Source organism: Poromitra crassiceps, assembly GCF_964638095.1.
Source record: "Poromitra crassiceps genome assembly, chromosome: 7".
NCBI classification, from domain to species: domain Eukaryota; kingdom Metazoa; phylum Chordata; class Actinopteri; order Beryciformes; family Melamphaidae; genus Poromitra; species Poromitra crassiceps.
Window position 1 is genome coordinate 26,642,668 of NC_139628.1, and position 19,428 is coordinate 26,662,095.

Here is a 19,428-nt window from a genome sequence, read left to right on the forward strand (position 1 = left end):
GCCTACTCCAGCCTAGCCCAGCATAGTACATCCCATTACAACCTACTACATCCTAATAGAGCCTAGTAATTTATAGTATAGCCTAGTACAGTTGAGTATATCCTAGTTCACCCTAGTCTAGCCTAGCCCAGGCTAGTACAGCCTAGTCCAGCCCAGTACACCCAAATAGAGCCTTGTACATTATAGTATAGTTCAGTAAAGCCAAGTACATTACAGTGTAGCTTAGCACAGCCTAATACATTCTAGTATAGCATAGTACCGCTGAATATATCCTAGTACACCCCAGCCTAGTCCAGCCTAGCACAGCCTAATAGAGCCTAGTACACATTAGCCAAGCCTAGCCAAGCATGCGCGGTGTACACCAACATATGCAGGGTGAACACGGCTGTTTCTCAAGAGAGGTGAGGGCTAGAAGGCTGATCTTTTGGTATGTTTGTGGCACCCCCTGCTACTCTACGACCACCAAGTGTCAGCCTTCTAGCCCACACATTTCTTGAGAAACAGCCGTGTGCACCCGGCATATGTTGGTGTACACCGCGCATGCTTTATCATGTAATATGTAAAAGCTTATAACTCAAAAACGACTCAGGTTAGGAGGCTGATACCAAAGTATGTTAATACCACCACGGTGCTCTATTAGTGTGCTGAGTTTCCAGTCAATAGGAGCAATTTGAATTTTGGACCAAAATCTGGAAACCAGCTCTCAGCTGCCGAAGGCAAAAAATCCAACTTCTTCCAATCCTCCTGCTACTCACAGGGCTGGTCCTCTATAAAAGGGGTGGCTGCAGTTGAAATATCAGCCTCCTAGCCTGAGTCGTTTTTTAGATATAAGCTTTTACATATTACATGGTAAAGCATGCGCGGTGTACACCAACATATGCAGGGTGAACACGGCTGTTTCTCAAGAGAGGTGAGGGCTAGAAGGCTGATCTTTTGGTATGTTTGTGGCACCCCCTGCTACTCTATGACCACCAAGTGTCAGCCTTCTAGCCCACACATTTCTTGAGAAACAGCCGTGTGCACCCGGCCTATGTTGGTGTACACCGCGCATGCTTTATCATGTAATATGTAAAAGCTTATATCTCAAAAACGACTCAGGTTAGGAGGCTGATACCAAAGTATGTTAATACCACCACGGTGCTCTATTAGTGTGCTGAGTTTCCAGTCAATAGGAGCAATTTGAATTTTGGACCAAAATCTGGAAACCAGCTCTCAGCTGCCGAAGGCAAAAAATCCAACTTCTTCCAATCCTCCTGCTACTCACAGGGCTGGTCCTGTATAATAAGGAGAGGCTGCAGTTGAAATCTCAGCCTCCTAGCCTGAGTCGTTTTTGAGATATAAGCTTTTACATATTACATGGTAAAGCATGCGCGGTGTACACCAACATATGCAGGGTGAACACGGCTGTTTCTCAAGAGAGGTGAGGGCTAGAAGGCTGATCTTTTGGTATGTTTGTGGCACCCCCTGCTACTCTATGACCACCAAGTGTCAGCCTTCTAGCCCACACATTTCTTGAGAAACAGCCGTGTGCACCCGGCCTATGTTGGTGTACACCGCGCATGCTTTATCATGTAATATGTAAAAGCTTATATCTCAAAAACGACTCAGGTTAGGAGGCTGATACCAAAGTATGTTAATACCACCACGGTGCTCTATTAGTGTGCTGAGTTTCCAGTCAATAGGAGCAATTTGAATTTTGGACCAAAATCTGGAAACCAGCTCTCAGCTGCCGAAGGCAAAAAATCCAACTTCTTCCAATCGTCCTGCTACTCACAGGGCTGGTCCTGTATAATAAGGAGAGGCTGCAGTTGAAATCTCAGCCTCCTAGCCTGAGTCGTTTTTTAGATATAAGCTTTTACATATTACATGGTAAAGCATGCGCGGTGTACACCAACATATGCAGGGTGAACACGGCTGTTTCTCAAGAGAGGTGAGGGCTAGAAGGCTGATCTTTTGGTATGTTTGTGGCACCCCCTGCTACTCTATGACCACCAAGTGTCAGCCTTCTAGCCCACACATTTCTTGAGAAACAGCCGTGTGCACCCGGCCTATGTTGGTGTACACCGCGCATGCTTTATCATGTAATATGTAAAAGCTTATATCTCAAAAACGACTCAGGTTAGGAGGCTGATACCAAAGTATGTTAATACCACCACGGTGCTCTATTAGTGTGCTGAGTTTCCAGTCAATAGGAGCAATTTGAATTTTGGACCAAAATCTGGAAACCAGCTCTCAGCTGCCGAAGGCAAAAAATCCAACTTCTTCCAATCCTCCTGCTACTCACAGGGCTGGTCCTGTATAATAAGGAGAGGCTGCAGTTGAAATCTCAGCCTCCTAGCCTGAGTCGTTTTTGAGATATAAGCTTTTACATATTACATGGTAAAGCATGCGCGGTGTACACCAACATATGCAGGGTGAACACGGCTGTTTCTCAAGAGAGGTGAGGGCTAGAAGGCTGATCTTTTGGTATGTTTGTGGCACCCCCTGCTACTCTATGACCACCAAGTGTCAGCCTTCTAGCCCACACATTTCTTGAGAAACAGCCGTGTGCACCCGGCCTATGTTGGTGTACACCGCGCATGCTTTATCATGTAATATGTAAAAGCTTATATCTCAAAAACGACTCAGGTTAGGAGGCTGATACCAAAGTATGTTAATACCACCACGGTGCTCTATTAGTGTGCTGAGTTTCCAGTCAATAGGAGCAATTTGAATTTTGGACCAAAATCTGGAAACCAGCTCTCAGCTGCCGAAGGCAAAAAATCCAACTTCTTCCAATCGTCCTGCTACTCACAGGGCTGGTCCTGTATAATAAGGAGAGGCTGCAGTTGAAATCTCAGCCTCCTAGCCTGAGTCGTTTTTTAGATATAAGCTTTTACATATTACATGGTAAAGCATGCGCGGTGTACACCAACATATGCAGGGTGAACACGGCTGTTTCTCAAGAGAGGTGAGGGCTAGAAGGCTGATCTTTTGGTATGTTTGTGGCACCCCCTGCTACTCTATGACCACCAAGTGTCAGCCTTCTAGCCCACACATTTCTTGAGAAACAGCCGTGTGCACCCGGCCTATGTTGGTGTACACCGCGCATGCTTTATCATGTAATATGTAAAAGCTTATATCTCAAAAACGACTCAGGTTAGGAGGCTGATACCAAAGTATGTTAATACCACCACGGTGCTCTATTAGTGTGCTGAGTTTCCAGTCAATAGGGGCAATTTGAATTTTGGACCAAAATCTGGAAACCAGCTCTCAGCTGCCGAAGGCAAAAAATCCAACTTCTTCCAATCGTCCTGCTACTCACAGGGCTGGTCCTGTATAATAAGGAGAGACTGCAGTTGAAATCTCAGCCTCCTAGCCTGAGTCGTTTTTGAGATATAAGCTTTTACATATTACATGGTAAAGCATGCGCGGTGTACACCAACATATGCAGGGTGAACACGGCTGTTTCTCAAGAGAGGTGAGGGCTAGAAGGCTGATCTTTTGGTATGTTTGTGGCACCCCCTGCTACTCTATGACCACCAAGTGTCAGCCTTCTAGCCCACACATTTCTTGAGAAACAGCCGTGTGCACCCGGCCTATGTTGGTGTACACCGCGCATGCTTTATCATGTAATATGTAAAAGCTTATATCTCAAAAACGACTCAGGTTAGGAGGCTGATACCAAAGTATGTTAATACCACCACGGTGCTCTATTAGTGTGCTGAGTTTCCAGTCAATAGGAGCAATTTGAATTTTGGACCAAAATCTAGAAACCAGCTCTCAGCTGCCGAAGGCAAAAAATCCAACTTCTTCCAATCCTCCTGCTACTCACAGGGCTGGTCCTGTATAATAAGGAGAGGCTGCAGTTGAAATCTCAGCCTCCTAGCCTGAGTCGTTTTTGAGATATAAGCTTTTACATATTACATGATAAAGCATGCGCGGTGTACACCAACATATGCAGGGTGAACACGTCTGTTTCTCAAGAGAGGTGAGGGCTAGAAGGCTGATCTTTTGGTATGTTTGTGGCACCCCCTGCTACTCTACGACCACCAAGTGTCAGCCTTCTAGCCCACACATGTGGCCCTTGGCCCCGCCCACATTCAAGATTCTAGATTTTTATTGTCACTCCATGGTACAAGTATCACGTGTGAAATTCTTGTGCTGTGGACTCCGTTTATGACATAGTACAAATAGGCAACAAGCAATGAGCAATAGGCAATAAGAAATAGGCATCAATAAGCAATACTAAGCAGCAATAGGCAATAAGGCAGAATAGCGATAAGACAAGTCAGTGGCTTATTCATTGCACATAGGTGCACATGTCATGTGCATACGTTAGACGTGTTCAGACATTTTAAATTCGACGTATTTGACATGCAGGTGCAAATAGCATGTTTAAACATACAATTAACATTAGGCATTGTGCATACGTTGGACGTGTTCAGACATTTTAAATTCGACGTATTTGACATACAGGTGCAAATAGCATGTACCTTATTAAACATACAATTAAACATTAGGCATACATAATGGTAGCAGCTGCAGTACGGTACGGTACGACTACTACACTATTTGTGTATGTTAAGGAGTCTCGTGGCCTGCGGGAAGAAACTGTTCCTCAAGCGATTTGTGCGTGCTTTTGGAACCCTGTATCTCCTCCCTGAGGGTAGCAGGGAGAACAGGCTGTTGTGGGGATGGTTTGTGTCTTTGATGATCTTCAGGGACCTCCTGAGGCACCGCTGGTTATACAGTTCATGCAGATCTGGCAACTCATCTCCTGTTACGTGCTGGGCCGCGTGCCTCACCCTCCGTAGCGCCCTGCGGTCCATGGCGGTACAGTTCCCGTACCAGGCGGTGAAGCAGCCAGTCAGCAGGCTTGCAATGGTGCCTCTGTAGAAGTCCCTGAGGATTTCTTTCCTTAGCCCAAATTTCTTCAGGCGCCTGAGTCCGTGTATTCGCTGTTGGGCCTTTTTGACAACAGTGGCGGTGTGGCCGGCCCAGGTCAGGTCCTGGTGGATGTTGACTCCCAGGTACTTGAAGCTGTCCACCCTTTCCACCACTGCGCCGTTGATGGTGATTGGGGGGTGTGCGCCCCCCCCTCTCCTGTAGTCCACAATTATCTCCTTGGTCTTGGAGACGTTCAGAGAGAGGTGGTTGTCCTGGCACCATTGTTCCAGGACCCTCACCTCCTCTCTGTAGGCCGTCTCGTCGTCCCCTGAGATCAGCCCCACGACTGCTGTGTCGTCTGCAAACTTCACAATGGAGTTTGAAGTTTGAGTCGCCACGCAGTCGTGGGTGTAGAGGTCGTACCAGAAGGGGCTGGAGACGCACCCCTGGGGCGCTCCTATGCTGATGGTCAGTGGGGAGGAGGTGAGGTTGCCCACCCTCACCACCTGGCGGCGGTCTGTTAGGAAATCCAGGATCCAGTCGCACATTGCCGTGTTTAGTCCCAGATCCCTGAGTTTGCTTACCAGCCTGGAGGGTACTATGGTGTTGAATGCTGAGCTGTAGTCCACGAACAGCATTCTTACATAGGTGTAAGAATGGTGTGGAGCACGTGTGCTACTGCATCCGCTGTGCTCCTGTTGGGGCGGTATGCAAATTGTAGCGGGTCGTGGTCCGGCGGGAGTGTGCGGGAAGTTGCTAGCATGTTAGCTTAGCATTACCTTAGCATAAAAAAAAAGATAAAAAAAGTTAGCTTAGCATTAGCAAAAAAAAAAAAAAAAAAAAAAAAAAAAACACCAAGTACTTTTCCCATACAAAAAAAAAAAAAAGTCTCTTAGCCGTTTCACCAAACGACTCCAATCAACCCAATTCATGCTCATATGACACCCCCCCAACAACCCATATGCAAAACAGCCTAGGGTTGGCCAAAATGCCATGTTCAAAGCCTATTTACACCCACTTCCGGTCACTTCCGGCGGAAGCCCCGCCCATATTCGGGACCAGCGCATAAAACTACATAAGACTACATGTCTAACTTCCTAACCCTAGTTCCAACTTAGCCCTTCAACATGGGTGAACGGTCTACAACCCTAACAACCTAGTGCAAATTTCAGCTAGGGTTGTCAATTAACTCCCCTGGACCACCTGGAGCTATAATTTCAATTGGAGCATGTAGCCCTCCTATAGGAGAGTAGATCCTGAGAAAAGATTAGCCAAAGTCCCCTCCCCCTAGGCAGGGGGGCGGTCCAATCGTTTAAAAATGTTGAAAATAGGGGTGCTAATAACTCCTAAAGTAAAAGGACTAGAAGGCTGTCCTTTCTTGGGGGAACTCCTCTCACACCCCTCTTCCCGCCGACAAAAAATGGGAGGTCAAAACGCCCCCTAAAAATCGGAAGTCGCGTTTCGGCCATTTCCCTTGCTTTTTGGCCAAAATGAAGTCGGTTTTCGGGCTCCTCGCCAAAAATGGAGTCCTTAGAGTACCTACATGGCTATAAAAAAAAAAAAAAAAAAATTTGAAAAAAAAAAAAAAAAAAAAAAAAAAAAAAAATCAAACCTGAATAACTCCTAGGGGAAGTAACTTCAAGGTGTAATTTTTTTTGTGGGAACTCCTCTCACACTCCTCTTTCAGCCCACAAAAAATGGGAGGTCAAAACGGAACTTTTTTTCTTTACAAAAAAAATGTCGTATCTTTATATTCACTAAAATTCAGTAATTGAAGCTACAACCAAAATGACGGTTTGAGCATGTACTAGGGGTTGTCAACATACACTGTAGCCAAAATTTCGGCTCAAGGTTGAGTGGAACTGTGTCCCTGGCCCAAAAAGAGATGTAAATTTTGCAGGATTTCGTAATTTCGTGCGTTTTCTTATTTTTTTCAACTCTGCGGGACCACAGCTCGCTCAGCGTAGCTCCGATTAGCCTACCCTTTGCTGAGAGTAGGCTTTAGACTGTCTCCTACGTGTCCAGCAACTTTGAAAGGGCTAGCTTCAATTACTGATTTTTACTGAATTGTTGCATCCGACATCCGTCTTTTTTTTTTTTTTCCAAAAAACCAAAGTTATTCCAAATGACACCAAACTCGTGATGAGGGGGGAGGGGTGGCAGGGGAGGAGGGGGGGGTGATGGGGGGAGGGAGGTGGCAGGGGGGGGCGGAGAGGGGGGGTGGTGGTGGGGGGGAGGGGAGGGTGGGGGGGAGGAGAGGGTGGGAGGTGATGGGGGGGAGGGAGTGGGAGAGGGCTGGGAGAGGGGGGATGGGAGGCGCTCTGCCAGAGGGGTCGAACCTAGCGTAGAACGCGTTGAGTTCGTCCGGTAGGGTGGGTGATGTGCTGGGGTTCTGTCGTTTCACCTCTTTGAAGTCTGTAGCAGCATGGAGGCCTTTCCACAGGTGTCTGGGGTTGTTGGTGTCCAGTTTTGACTCCAGCTGCCTTCCATAGTCTCTCTGTGCTTTTTTAATAGCGGTCCGGAGGGCATATTGTGCCTGCTTGTATTGTTCTGGTGTGCCTGAACTGAAGGTGGTGGTCCTGGCGTGTAGGGCAGCCCTGACCTCGCTGTTGATCCAGGGCTTTTGGTTTGGCATTATTTTTACTTTCTTTGTGGGGACTATGTCGTTGGTACACTTCTTAATGAAGCATGACACCGTCTCTGCGTACGCGCCCAGGTCTCCTGCCGCTCTGAACTCCTCCCATGCTACTTGGTCAAAACAGTCCCTCAGGATGTCGTCCTGAGGTCCCCACATGCCACCAGGGCTACTTACTATCTAAATTGATCTCAGAAGGGTGGGGGGTGACGCCCCTTGGCCTCGCCCACTTCCATTTAAGGTTATCATTGTAGTTCAGGACCTCCGGCTGAACACACGTGCAAAGAATTTAGTCATTCTCTCCATCCGCATCAATGTTATGGCAAATTAGCTGTTCCCCGGCCTTCTGAGCGACCCTGATTGGCTCTCATCTTGGCATGGCTTAACAGAATGAGGCGATATTCGCTACACTAGTTCAGGACCTCCGGCTGAACACACGTGCAAATTTTTTTGTCATTCTATCCATCCGCTGCAATGTTATGACAAATTAGCTGTACCCCGGCCTTCTGAGCGACCCTGATTGGCTCTCATTTTGGCATGGCTTAACGGAATGAGGCGATATTCGCTACACTAGTTCAGGACCTCCGGCTGAACACACGTGCAAAAACTTTAGTCATTCTATGCATCCACTGCAATGTTATGGCCTTAAAGCTGTGTCCGCTTCTGTCAAAGTCACCTTTGTGTCATTTACCACAATTCTGTAAAAATCAGTAATTGAAAATAGCACGAAAACAACTCTTTGACAATGTACTATGGGTTCTCTAGTTACACCTTGATTGTTCTGAGTAGCCTACACTGCCCCGCCCCCAAGTAGCGAGACGGAACCCCACGTGCAGCTTCAATTAAGTACTGCAGCTGAACTCATTTTGTGCATCTAGTCTATTGAGGGTAATCTTCAGCCACATCAATCACATGGTTTCCTTCCGGTGTGCAGGGACCATATTTTCCATTGGGTAATGTGGGACGTGTGTAACACAGGTGAATTGAACATTCTGCCATATACACACTCACCTATCCACAGTCCTGTATAATGATTGGACAAGCAAAACTGTCAACTCAAACACCTGAGCCAATCGGCTGCAGGCTCTTCAGTCCTGCACCCGCCCCCTTTTCTTGGTCTGGGAAGAGGAAATCACTGCCTCACTCTCTCACTCACACCTGCTGAGAGCAGACCCCACACCTTGATGCAAGCAGGCCACAAACCTTGACTCATGTTCACGTTGACTGACATTGGACATTTGGAACCTGAATATTGGAAACTGGATGCAACACTGCTTTTTACACCACATGGGTGAGTGCATCCTCATTACAGAAAGCATGGAAATCTTCTGCCATCATTGCTAAAACCAGCAATGATAAATGCTAAGCTACATGCCAAGATAAATGCTAAGCTACCATGCCAACTACAGCCTTCACTATATATGCAAATTGTAATCAAGCCATCACTCAACAGTGTCTGATCTGAGGAACTGCTGCTGTTGTGGAGGAAACCGTGCATGCGAATACTGGATGGGCTTCATAGCTGGAGCTAAATGGATGGCGAGCTAAACCAGAAGAACCTTGAACTCTGGGCAGGCCTCAAGCCTAACTCACTCCTACCATAGGCCCCATTCCCCTTGGGTGGTAGAACTTTACACACTAGTCTTTACTCATTTTTTCTCTCCCCTTCTCCCTCATTGCACACAGGTCATATGGGTTGTGCAATTATTGTCATAACAATTGTCAAACTTGAAGCACTTTAGTCACAATAGTCACTTTATAGTGTGAACTGAATTGAAGGCTTTATGGGATTGTGCAATTGCATAGTATTTATGACGGGGAAGAAGATGGGAATGAAATGAATAGAAATGTGATTATTTGACTCAATGAATTGATTTGAACATTAATGGACTGAACGGAAATCACCACTAGTAGTGCTACTTTACAGAAGGTGTAAACCCACTCTTTTTATCTAAAAGGCCTCTTTATATTTACTTTATTTGTTGTTTTTCTTGATTTATTTTCAAGTGTTTTTTGTTATGTGTAGCCAGGCTAACTTAGAGGGCTGGCCCATGTTGTAGTCAGGTTCCCTCCCTAGTGATTTACACCCATCCAGGCCCAGGTGCTGCTGCTTAGATAATTAGGTGCACCTCAATAAATACTGTGTCTTGTGGGGCTGAGCTGTCCTTATCCCACACTCTTTGGTTTTCCCTGGAAATGGTTGCTTGGAGCTTGGTTGCTGACACTATGTGAGTAAGGTTGTATGTTGGGTGACTTGTATGCAGGTACTTCCTGGTTATTTCCACTGTTACTGTCTAACCATGACTGTTTGTAGGCAGAAGTGAACATGCGGCCTAGAACATTCATCACAGCTTGAGAATCCCAAGAGCTTTATTCTCTGTGAAGGTAAAATGTTCATAGAGGTATTTGTCACAGAACATATAGATATATGTATTAATACTTGTGTTTCGCCTGTCTCTTTACAGTAGCGGCCAGCTGCTGTTTTGCCCTTTCTTTATTGTTTTATTTATTTTGTTGTACTATTTCACTTTCTGTTATACCACTGCCTGTTTTTAATTGTTACGTTCTGACTGCAGGTTGTCCCGGCCAGGAGTGGAGAAATTGTCCCATTGAGAGGGGCTGAGTGTGTGAATCCCCGTGTTCCTAGTTATCTGTGGGTTTGTGTTTTTGGTTTGCCGTGCTGTTTGTAGTGTATCCCCACCTAGTCTTAATTTGGGATCGCATTTTAGCTTTTAGCTCCCTCTCTGGGGACTCTTAACCCCTCCTCCTGGTCGTTGAGCAGCTCCCATTTAGAACTATCTAAATGTGTTTTTAATTTATAAACAACCAGCCTTTTAGCATGTTAACCTTTTAACTTGGACTTTGTGCATTAAATAAACATGTACCCTTGTTATACTTGGAACATCTTGCCTCTGCTTTTCATTTAAGGGTAAAACTGAACTTTGGTTTAACTCTTTGGGTGAAATTCCCAAGGTGGCGTTGTCAATTTATGTAACTGGCTTCTTTGCATGGTTACATATGCATTTTCATTTTGTTGATCTAATACAAACCGGTTCTTGCAGTTCTGTGTCGGTGTGTTCATTACTCTTCCACCAGCTCCATAGTCAAACCTGGAACTAGTCCATACTCTACTGTATACTTGATTATATATGTCTCCTATTTACACTTATTCCAGCATAAGTGCTACACGTGCACACGGTGTGCACGGACCATATTTTCCATTGGGTAATGTGGGACTGTGCCACACTGTGGAACATGCTTGAACTGCAAGAAAATGGCATGAAAATGACAAAAAATCATTGTGGGTTATCTGTAGGACTGATGGGCAAACAAGTGGTGTCCACTCGCAGAGGGGGGCCCAGAAGACATGTAAAGTCCACCCCCTGATTTTTCACGCCCCCACGTGCCGCACAGTAGGGCCCGGAAATTTGCGTGTTCACCGGACAAAGGCCTATGGGCTTCGTGACCCAAAAACCTATACGAGTAACAATAATAATAATAATAATAATAATAATAATAATAATAATAATAATAACAATAACAATAACAATAATAGGAATCATTTACTTATTTATTTATTTAGTCACCCCCATGCCGATGGAAGGACGGGTGATTTTCTTTCTTTCAGAATGCTCCCAAACAATTGAAGTTGATAGGATCAAACTGCTTCCAAACTGCTCCGATGATAATAGCTGTAATCCAAGTCTCCACAAGCCCTGAGATGCCAAGTTGATTTGAAAAGACATAATTTACACCCTGTTTTTAGCTTAAATCTTGACTGTATAGCTGCAGCTAGGACAGGTTCACCAGCTCTTCTTCCTTTTTCCTATGGCTCCAGTGACGTGGGTGAATTTATCCTTTAGACGCTTTTCAGCAAGTAGCGAACAACTTAAATTATGTTCCACCCATACTGAATTGTATTTTCTAGCCAGTGATCTTTTGTAACAGTAGGTGTCCAACTTGAACAGTTGATATCTCAGTTTGGATTGAAACTCTTCATATTTATCTGTTTCACAGATGGAAATCTCATCCTGCTGAGTCCTGTCCATCCTGTGACTGAGGGAGCTTCTGTGACTCTTGGCTGTAAATCCAGGACAGAGCCATTACTTTCCAATGTGGCTTTCTATCAACATGACACACTGATCCAAAATGACACCAGAGGAGAGATGACTATCCATGCTGTGTCTGAGTCACACCAAGGCTTCTACAAGTGTCAATACTCTGGAACAGAATCACCACAGAGTTGGATGGCAATAAAATGTGAGTTGAATTAAAACAATGTATTCTAAACACCAAACCCAGGTAGAAGTGCTGCCACTTCTAGGTTAGAGTAAGATCATTTAAATGTATCTCACTAAGAAGAACACAGGTACTAAAGTTATGAAGCTACCTACAGGTATATGTTCCATGATTGTTTCTCCTTTCCAAGTGACTGAAGGTTCATTATCAGCTACTGTTGTGAAAAATGTTCCTTTTACTGTAGCTCAACAAATCCTGCATTATGGGAGATAACATTCAGAATAACTGTGTTTTGCTGTGAATGACTGATCTTATACAGTATGATCACTCCTACATCTAAAACAAAAACAAAGTAGGAGTGAATTAGTAGAAATTACTTTTTTGGTTTTGAAAGCACAGTAATTTATTGTAATCACTTTCTATTGCTGTTTTCAATGTTAGTCAGATGTGGACATTTTAAGAGTTTAATCCAAACATTTTCTTGTAGCTTGATCTGATATATCACGTTAAAATAAGTCAGTGTTCCCAGTGTCCTATACTAGTGACATCACTGTTTTAAAACTTGTAATACTACCTCTGTAATTGCAGCAAGTTCTTCATCATTTCCGGTGTGGTTGATCATTGGACTGGTTATTGTCATTTTACTGATCATACTCCTGCTGCTGCTGTGGCTCTGCAGGAAGTCCAAGGGTGAGACTTTTTCCATATTAACGCAGGAGGTTTCAACCTTTTTGGCTGTAACCCCACTTTGATGTCACAAAATATAGGGACCACAGACATTCAAATTTCGGTACATCGGTAATATAATCAGTGACATCATCAGTGACATCATGTCACGTGCAAGCAACTGACTTTTTCTCTCAGAATTCTGACTTTAATCTGATAATTACGAATTTAACAGAATTCTCACAATTCTGACTTTTTTCATAAAAATTCTGAGATTAAACAGAGAATTCTGACTTTAATTTCAGAAGTCTTCTGACTCACCCCCCCCCCCCCCCCTCAGACCATCTAACTTTATTTCTTTATTTTCAGAATTCTGACCTAAACTTAGAACTCTAAATAAATTGTTAATCCTCTTCGGTAGCTTTAGATTGTGTGTGGTGAAAAAAAAAAAGATAATAATAAATCAGGTGACCCCATTTGAATTCCAGGTGACCCCACTTGGGGTCACGACCCCAACTCTGGGAACCACTGTGGATTAAACTCTGATTATTCAAAATCACTGAGCAATCCTTCCTTATGTCATGACACTGAATAGCAGAAGAACAATTTGTAAAGCAAAACTATATAACAACAAATGTGTTTTTCACAGATACATGTTGTGGCAGGTAAGTACAGAACCAATTCTCTCATCTTAATCTTAACCATAACAGTGGTAACTTCCATGTTATTTACTACATTTACTACATTTATTAGACCCATCCAGTCTCAGAGCAGCAACCAGGGCTCCACTACAGACCAGAGAGATGATCAAGAGAATGCATACGCCCCTCTTCAACATGGTCAGCCTTCAAACCAATCATGACTGCTCTTCACAACTAAAACTACAATAACACTTCTAACAAGCACTTTCTAATCAATAGAAAGCTTTTTTTTTAAGAACAAAACATAAATAACTTTTGCTTGATCTATCGTTAAATCAAAAAAATAATCAAAATAATTTGATTTAAAACCAGCTGTTTTCATTTTATGGTGAACCTGTAAACATTTGACTATCTACCCTCGGATCAGGAGCAACTCATTACAATCACCCTATTTTTATTCTCCTGGTTGGGAAAGCTATCGGGCCCTATTCTCCCACAGGCCATCGGCGCTATTACGGGCCTTAACCGCAAAAAAACGTGCCTAGCGCCTGTTTCGGGAAAATAGCAATAGGCTTTAGGCTGCCAAATGCGCTTTAGGCCGAATGGGCGTGGCGGAGTCCCTGAATGCGCCAAAGTGGGCGTGTCGGCGCTAAATACCGGCGTACTCCTATCTTCCGACCTGCCGTTAATTTAGCGCCTTGCGCCTTTGAAAAGCAGGCCTATTCAATGGGCCAGTCCGTCCCCTCTCTCCTCTGTCACCCTTCTCTGTGTCACTCTCTCCCTCTCTCCTACTGACAGGAGCAGGCATTGGTGTGCGTTTACCAGTTTATTGTGAAATAAATCCTTCCGCGTTGAGTTACTGTCACAAGCCTGTGTGACAACGCTTCCAGCCTGGGTAAAACAACTCCGTCCGTACCGCTTTGAGGCTGCAGGCAGTCTGACAGGCACAATACGACTGTCTCTCTCTGACTGCCTGTGAATGCCCCAGCATGCAATTGGGTACTAAATTTCGCTACTAAATAGCAACCAAATGAGGCGAAATAGATATAAAAGGTCGATCTAAAATAATGTGTAATGGTAACACAGCCTGCAATTGTAGAACATTTCAATATTGGACCAAATAAATCATCGAAATTAAAACACCACCCTAAGTGAAACATATATGTCCTCCTGGGCCTATATATACCCCTTGTCGAGTTAACGTGATTTAGAGAAGTAACAGCGGAAGCGCTTCTAATGGCATCTGCTATACTGTGATGTCCCTCCAATAACTTGGCCCTATTTCACATTTAGTTTTACAATAAAAACACATTTATGCAATGACTTGACATAATGTAGGGTATATTTATGTGCATCATCCTTCCTGCAGCAGGCGAGAGAAAATGATATCTTTCTGGACAAACTTTCACCAATCTAATAGGCTATATTTTTCTAGCTGATGCATAGAACATTATTTTCACTTTGATCTTGCTATAGTGTAGCGTATTTACATGCTTGCAGTATTGAAACTGCAGTTAGATTGGTTTGAGAAGCATAATAATATGGAATAATAGCCTATAATGCAGACAGACAGGCTGGATGAAGGGAGGGGGGGGGGGGGCAGAGCGTTTGGCTTTCGTCTGGTTTTGCGGGATCACTGGAATTGGAGCTAAAAAGGCAAGCGTGCGATTCGTTTATTGCACTTATCCAATGAGCATGACGGTGCATAATTTTACGCCTAAAAGGCGTGGTTGTAATGCTTTGGGCTGCATCTAGCGCCAGCACGACGATATCAAGTGCGCCTTTCCACGCCCACTGCTTTGATCTGCGCCTGCCGCTCGGCCTAGAAACTGCGCCGATGCAACGATAGGGGCCAATTGAGATCATCTTGAAAATGTGTCACAAATTGTAAACTTTCATGGTTGAGTAGATTAATTGTGGTCTTCTAACTTGTCTAAAAAGCGAGTGTGTGTGAGTGCTCCACAGAGAGATAGTCAAATGATTCCAGGTTCACTTTCATTCATAAAACTGTTTATATACAGTGTAAAGTTAGAGTAAAGAGATGGGAAAAGACCACAAATAGTAACATCCCTTACATGAAGAACCAACCCGATCTCCAAAGAAATTGTAAAATAGCAACGTTTGTGGAGCAACGTTGCTATTTTACAATTTCGGCTCAGAAATTGTAAAATGGTAACGTATGTGTCTACAGCGGTGGGCATGGTTTGGGCGTGGTTTACGGAGATTTTCTGTTTCTAACCCCTCCCCCTACTCTAATCCTAACCCTAAAATCTCAGAACGTTGCTATTATACAATTTTCTGTGAGACTGCAACGTTGGTCCAAAACGTTGCTATTATACAATTTTCTGTGAGACTGTGTTGGAAGAACATGATTTATGATGCAAGTCTCACACTGCTGAACCAAACCAAGCCAGTACCTTTCCACTGTTGACTCTACAGTATGAAAAGACTATTGATGAAATGTGATACAGTAACATCTACAAAACAACCCAGGTCTCTAATATGAATCAAAATGTGATATATTTGCCTACATCTATCTCTAAATGATATCCCACTGAACATACTCCATTTGAACAAGACGTGTTAGAAGAGATTGGTTTAAGTTGGTATGATAGAATTAAAGTGATTAATTTGACTTTGCCTTTATTCTTATACTGACCTGTACTGTAGGTTATGCTGATGATGACTATGGCAATATCAGAGGCTCTGGAGACACTGGGAATGGTACAGTATTTACTTTATCATTAACATGCAGCAGTTGGAAATGCTAGAATCACTCAAATTAAGGTGAGTAACTGACTGATTTAAATTCCAGTGAAAATCTACATTTCAGGTGGAGCTGCAGGTGGATCCAGTGACATCATCATTTCCTTGATTGAACTCAGAAACGTTCATGGTGAGAACACAAATTCTAAACATGATGCAAACAGAACAGCCAGCAATCACTAAGTGTTGTTGTTGTTGTTGTTGTTGTTGTTGTTGTTGTTGTTGTTGTTGTTGTTGTTGTTGTTGTTGTTGTTGTTGTTGTTGTTGTTTGTGTTTAAATGCATTAATCTGATCATCCTCAACAGATGTGGATCCAGCAGAGCGCTCTGACTAAGAAAATAGTATCAACCACAGGTAAAGTTATATAAATATGATCCTCCATAACTTTCAGCCTGTTCGCTCATTTACACAAACTTTTCACTGAAAATGCATCATTATTATTTCTTTTCTTTTTTTGGATCAAGTTTTTTTCAAAATGTTCTCCCATTTTCTCAACAATTGTACTTGGCCAATTCCCCTGTTCCAGTCATTGCTCCACCCTCTCTGCCAACCTGGGAGAGTTGTAGACTAGCACATGCCTCCTCCGATACATGTGCAGTTGCCAGCCACTTCTTTTCACCTGACAGTGAGGGGTTTCACCGGCAGGACATAACGCGTGGGAGGATCACGCTATTCCCCCCAGTTCCCCTCGGTTGATCATTTCTGTTTAATCAATGAGTCTTGAGATGTCCCTTCTGTAGAGAAACACAGAGCCCAGGTTTACACCCACTTGCAGCTTGTAGTGTTATTGTGCAACATGTTGCTCTTAGACACACTTTAACATGACTTGTGTCCTCCACAAATACACTTTTATTCATGTCAATGCAAACTCTTGTGAAAACCAGGGCGCTAGATAGTGATCATTCATGTTTTCTCCTGTGTTTTAATGTTATGTATGTATTTAAAAATATGGTTCGGACAGTATACATGCACTGCACTGGTAAGTGTTGTAGGTACTTCTGAGTATTTTTCTCCCTTTTCAGCAGTTCAGTACATTGTCACTGTAAAAGGGAACTTATTCACAACTTTTTCAAGCTACTGTCATATTTCTTATCTAAATGTTTTTAGTGTTTGAGAATTTGGAGGCCGAGATTCAAAGTGCTGTGGATCTTTACACATCCATTTATGTGTCTATTAATTAAATGAATGTTTCCTCTCCATTCACAGCAGTATCAACTCCCTCGGGAACTGAAGATACTGGTTATTCTGAAGACAAACTGGGAACTGCCCGTGGTAAAATGATAGAGCTGATGCTGCCATATCATTATATTTTGACTTGTTTTTTTAATAATAATTAAATGTGTTACAGCTGAATGTAAAATGTCAGACAGCACCCATATATTTGATCCATAAAGAGAAGTGTGTCAGGCAACCAAACAAGAGAGCGATGAATTACTAGAAAACATGAAAAGTTCATACTTACATGACACATTGTATCATTTACAGTGTACAGATGTGTGCATACTATCATTGCACACATCTTTCTATTCAAACATCACACATGCATTTTCTATACCTGCTTATTCCTATTCAGGGTTCAGGGCTGGAGCCTATCCCAGCATGCATTGGGTACCAGGGAGGGAAACATGCACATTATTTTGTACAGAATGTATTTGATAGTAGATCATTTTATACAGACAGGTGATGTAGGTGAATGAAGTTTGTTGTTCCCAGCACAAACTGCAGGGCCATTGATGTTTTGTCATTCTAAGAGTTTATGGCTACAATATACTGTATATAGGCCTATATATTTACAATATATACTGTATATATATTTTGGTACAATTATATTTGTCACATTATTTTTTAAAGCTGCAGTAGGCTGTGCTGTTCACTGCTGATCAGCAGTTTGTATTTAATGCTTTTGATTCATCACTTCCTGTGGGTGGAGAAGTGTCAGATCTGCCACCAGAATATCATTTGTGCAAATAGAGAGAATCTGCTGATCTCCAATAGATGGGATGAGACTCTCTGTTCTCTTCAGGGTGTATTGTAAAAAGAAAAAGAAATGATCCAGCTTTATGTCAGTATCTTATTCAGTGTTAGATGAGAAAGTCCAGAATTGAACTAATGTCAACAGGAACATTTATCATTTCCCCCGTTTTTTTAAAACTGTATCTAGATAAGTACTTAATTGTGGAGTTCATAATGTATATTTTAAAGCTTGTTCTTTTATCAGTTTATGCAACAATAAACATTTGTTTCAGCAAGCTGTCAGTCTATGGTTTTTATATTGCTATGGTAATTTTCTCCATACAGCCATGTTTAATCTGTTCTATAATCCTCCCTCTACATTTGGGCTCAGTGGTTAGCACTGTCGCCTCACAGCAAGAAGGTCGTGGGTTAGATCCTCCACCCTGGTCCTGTGTGGAGTTAGCATCTTCTCCCCGTGTTTTCTCTGGTTTCCTCCCACATTACAAAGACATGCTGTGTTTGTGTAGTACCACAATGTAAGTAAGTCAAGACAAATGTGTAGTACTACTGTATATGATGTATGTAAGCTATGTTGTGTAGGATAGAAATATGATGTGTAGGCAATAAATCCCTTAGCCCCAAAGTGACCCTACTACTGTACTTTGTATATATAGTACACTCAGCTCCATAAGACAATAGGGGGGAACTGCTGTTCAAAACGCTCTCCTACCCGTCTCTGACGTCCGATTGCAGATCTGAAGATATGATAGTCCTCCAACGGAAGCCAGTAATTTAGCCCGTTGCTTTTAAACAACCGTTTAAAAGCAGTCTTTCCACAGCGGAGAGGAGAAGCTTCCTAGTGCCGACAGGAACCGTGGGAGTTTGAGTATTTCATGACATGTTTTGCTTCCCAGGTGCGCTGGATTTGATGAGTTGATCACTGACTGAGCCGCCGTCTCCGTGTGACTGCATGTGTTTGCTCGCCGCGTGCAAGCGGTGGTGCACCATGATAGTGAGATCAAACACACCCTGCTGTAAATTCAGCACACAGGGTGTGGAAAGACTGCTTTTAAACGGTTGTTTCACGCAGCAGTATCATTTTAACCACCCCGGCTAAATTATTGGCTTCCGTAGGAGGACTATCCTATCTTCGGATCTGCAATCGGATGTCGGAGACGGGTAGGGGAGCGTTTTGAACAGCCGTGACAGGCTATGTGACCCTAATACTGCACGAGTGTATATACACTAGTACAGTGTAGAAGTGTCACTTTATGGGGCTAAGTGTGACCGACGAGTGTACTATAGTACTATACGAAGTACAGTAGTAGGGTCACTTTGGGGCTATAAAGCCCTATGAGACATGCTTGTGTGATAAGGGGCTATACATGTCCTGTGTGGAGACTGTGATTTATGACTCTGGGTTGGGATGGGACTAATGTAGCCAGAGACAATAATGGTCTATGCCGAGAATGTATAACAATATGGTAAGCTTCAGTCTGACCGCATACAGGTAGACAGTTTTATAATTTAATACTTAGTAAACAGCGAAACATTGAAATACCCGGGGACAAAATAAACAAATAATCATCACATGGCGGTCCGAGGCTCTAATGCAGGGATGTCAGAGATACGGCCCAGGTTTCATCTGGCCCGCGAGAT

The 19,428-nt window shown here is 43.4% G+C and overlaps 1 protein-coding gene across 1 annotated transcript; it reads left to right on the top strand.

The window, feature by feature from the left end:
- The first annotated feature begins 11,685 nt into the window (after positions 1-11,685).
- On the top strand, positions 11,686-17,066 carry LOC310780026 (uncharacterized protein). Its single transcript, XM_083640562.1, has 8 exons — positions 11,686-11,764; positions 12,332-12,433; positions 13,059-13,074; positions 13,163-13,248; positions 15,721-15,774; positions 15,884-15,946; positions 16,122-16,170; positions 17,023-17,066. Exons 1-7 carry the CDS (start codon positions 11,752-11,754, stop codon positions 16,148-16,150), a joined length of 363 nt encoding a protein of 120 aa, XP_083496688.1. The 5' UTR covers positions 11,686-11,751; the 3' UTR covers positions 16,151-16,170; positions 17,023-17,066.
- Positions 17,067-19,428: the final 2,362 nt, after the last annotated feature.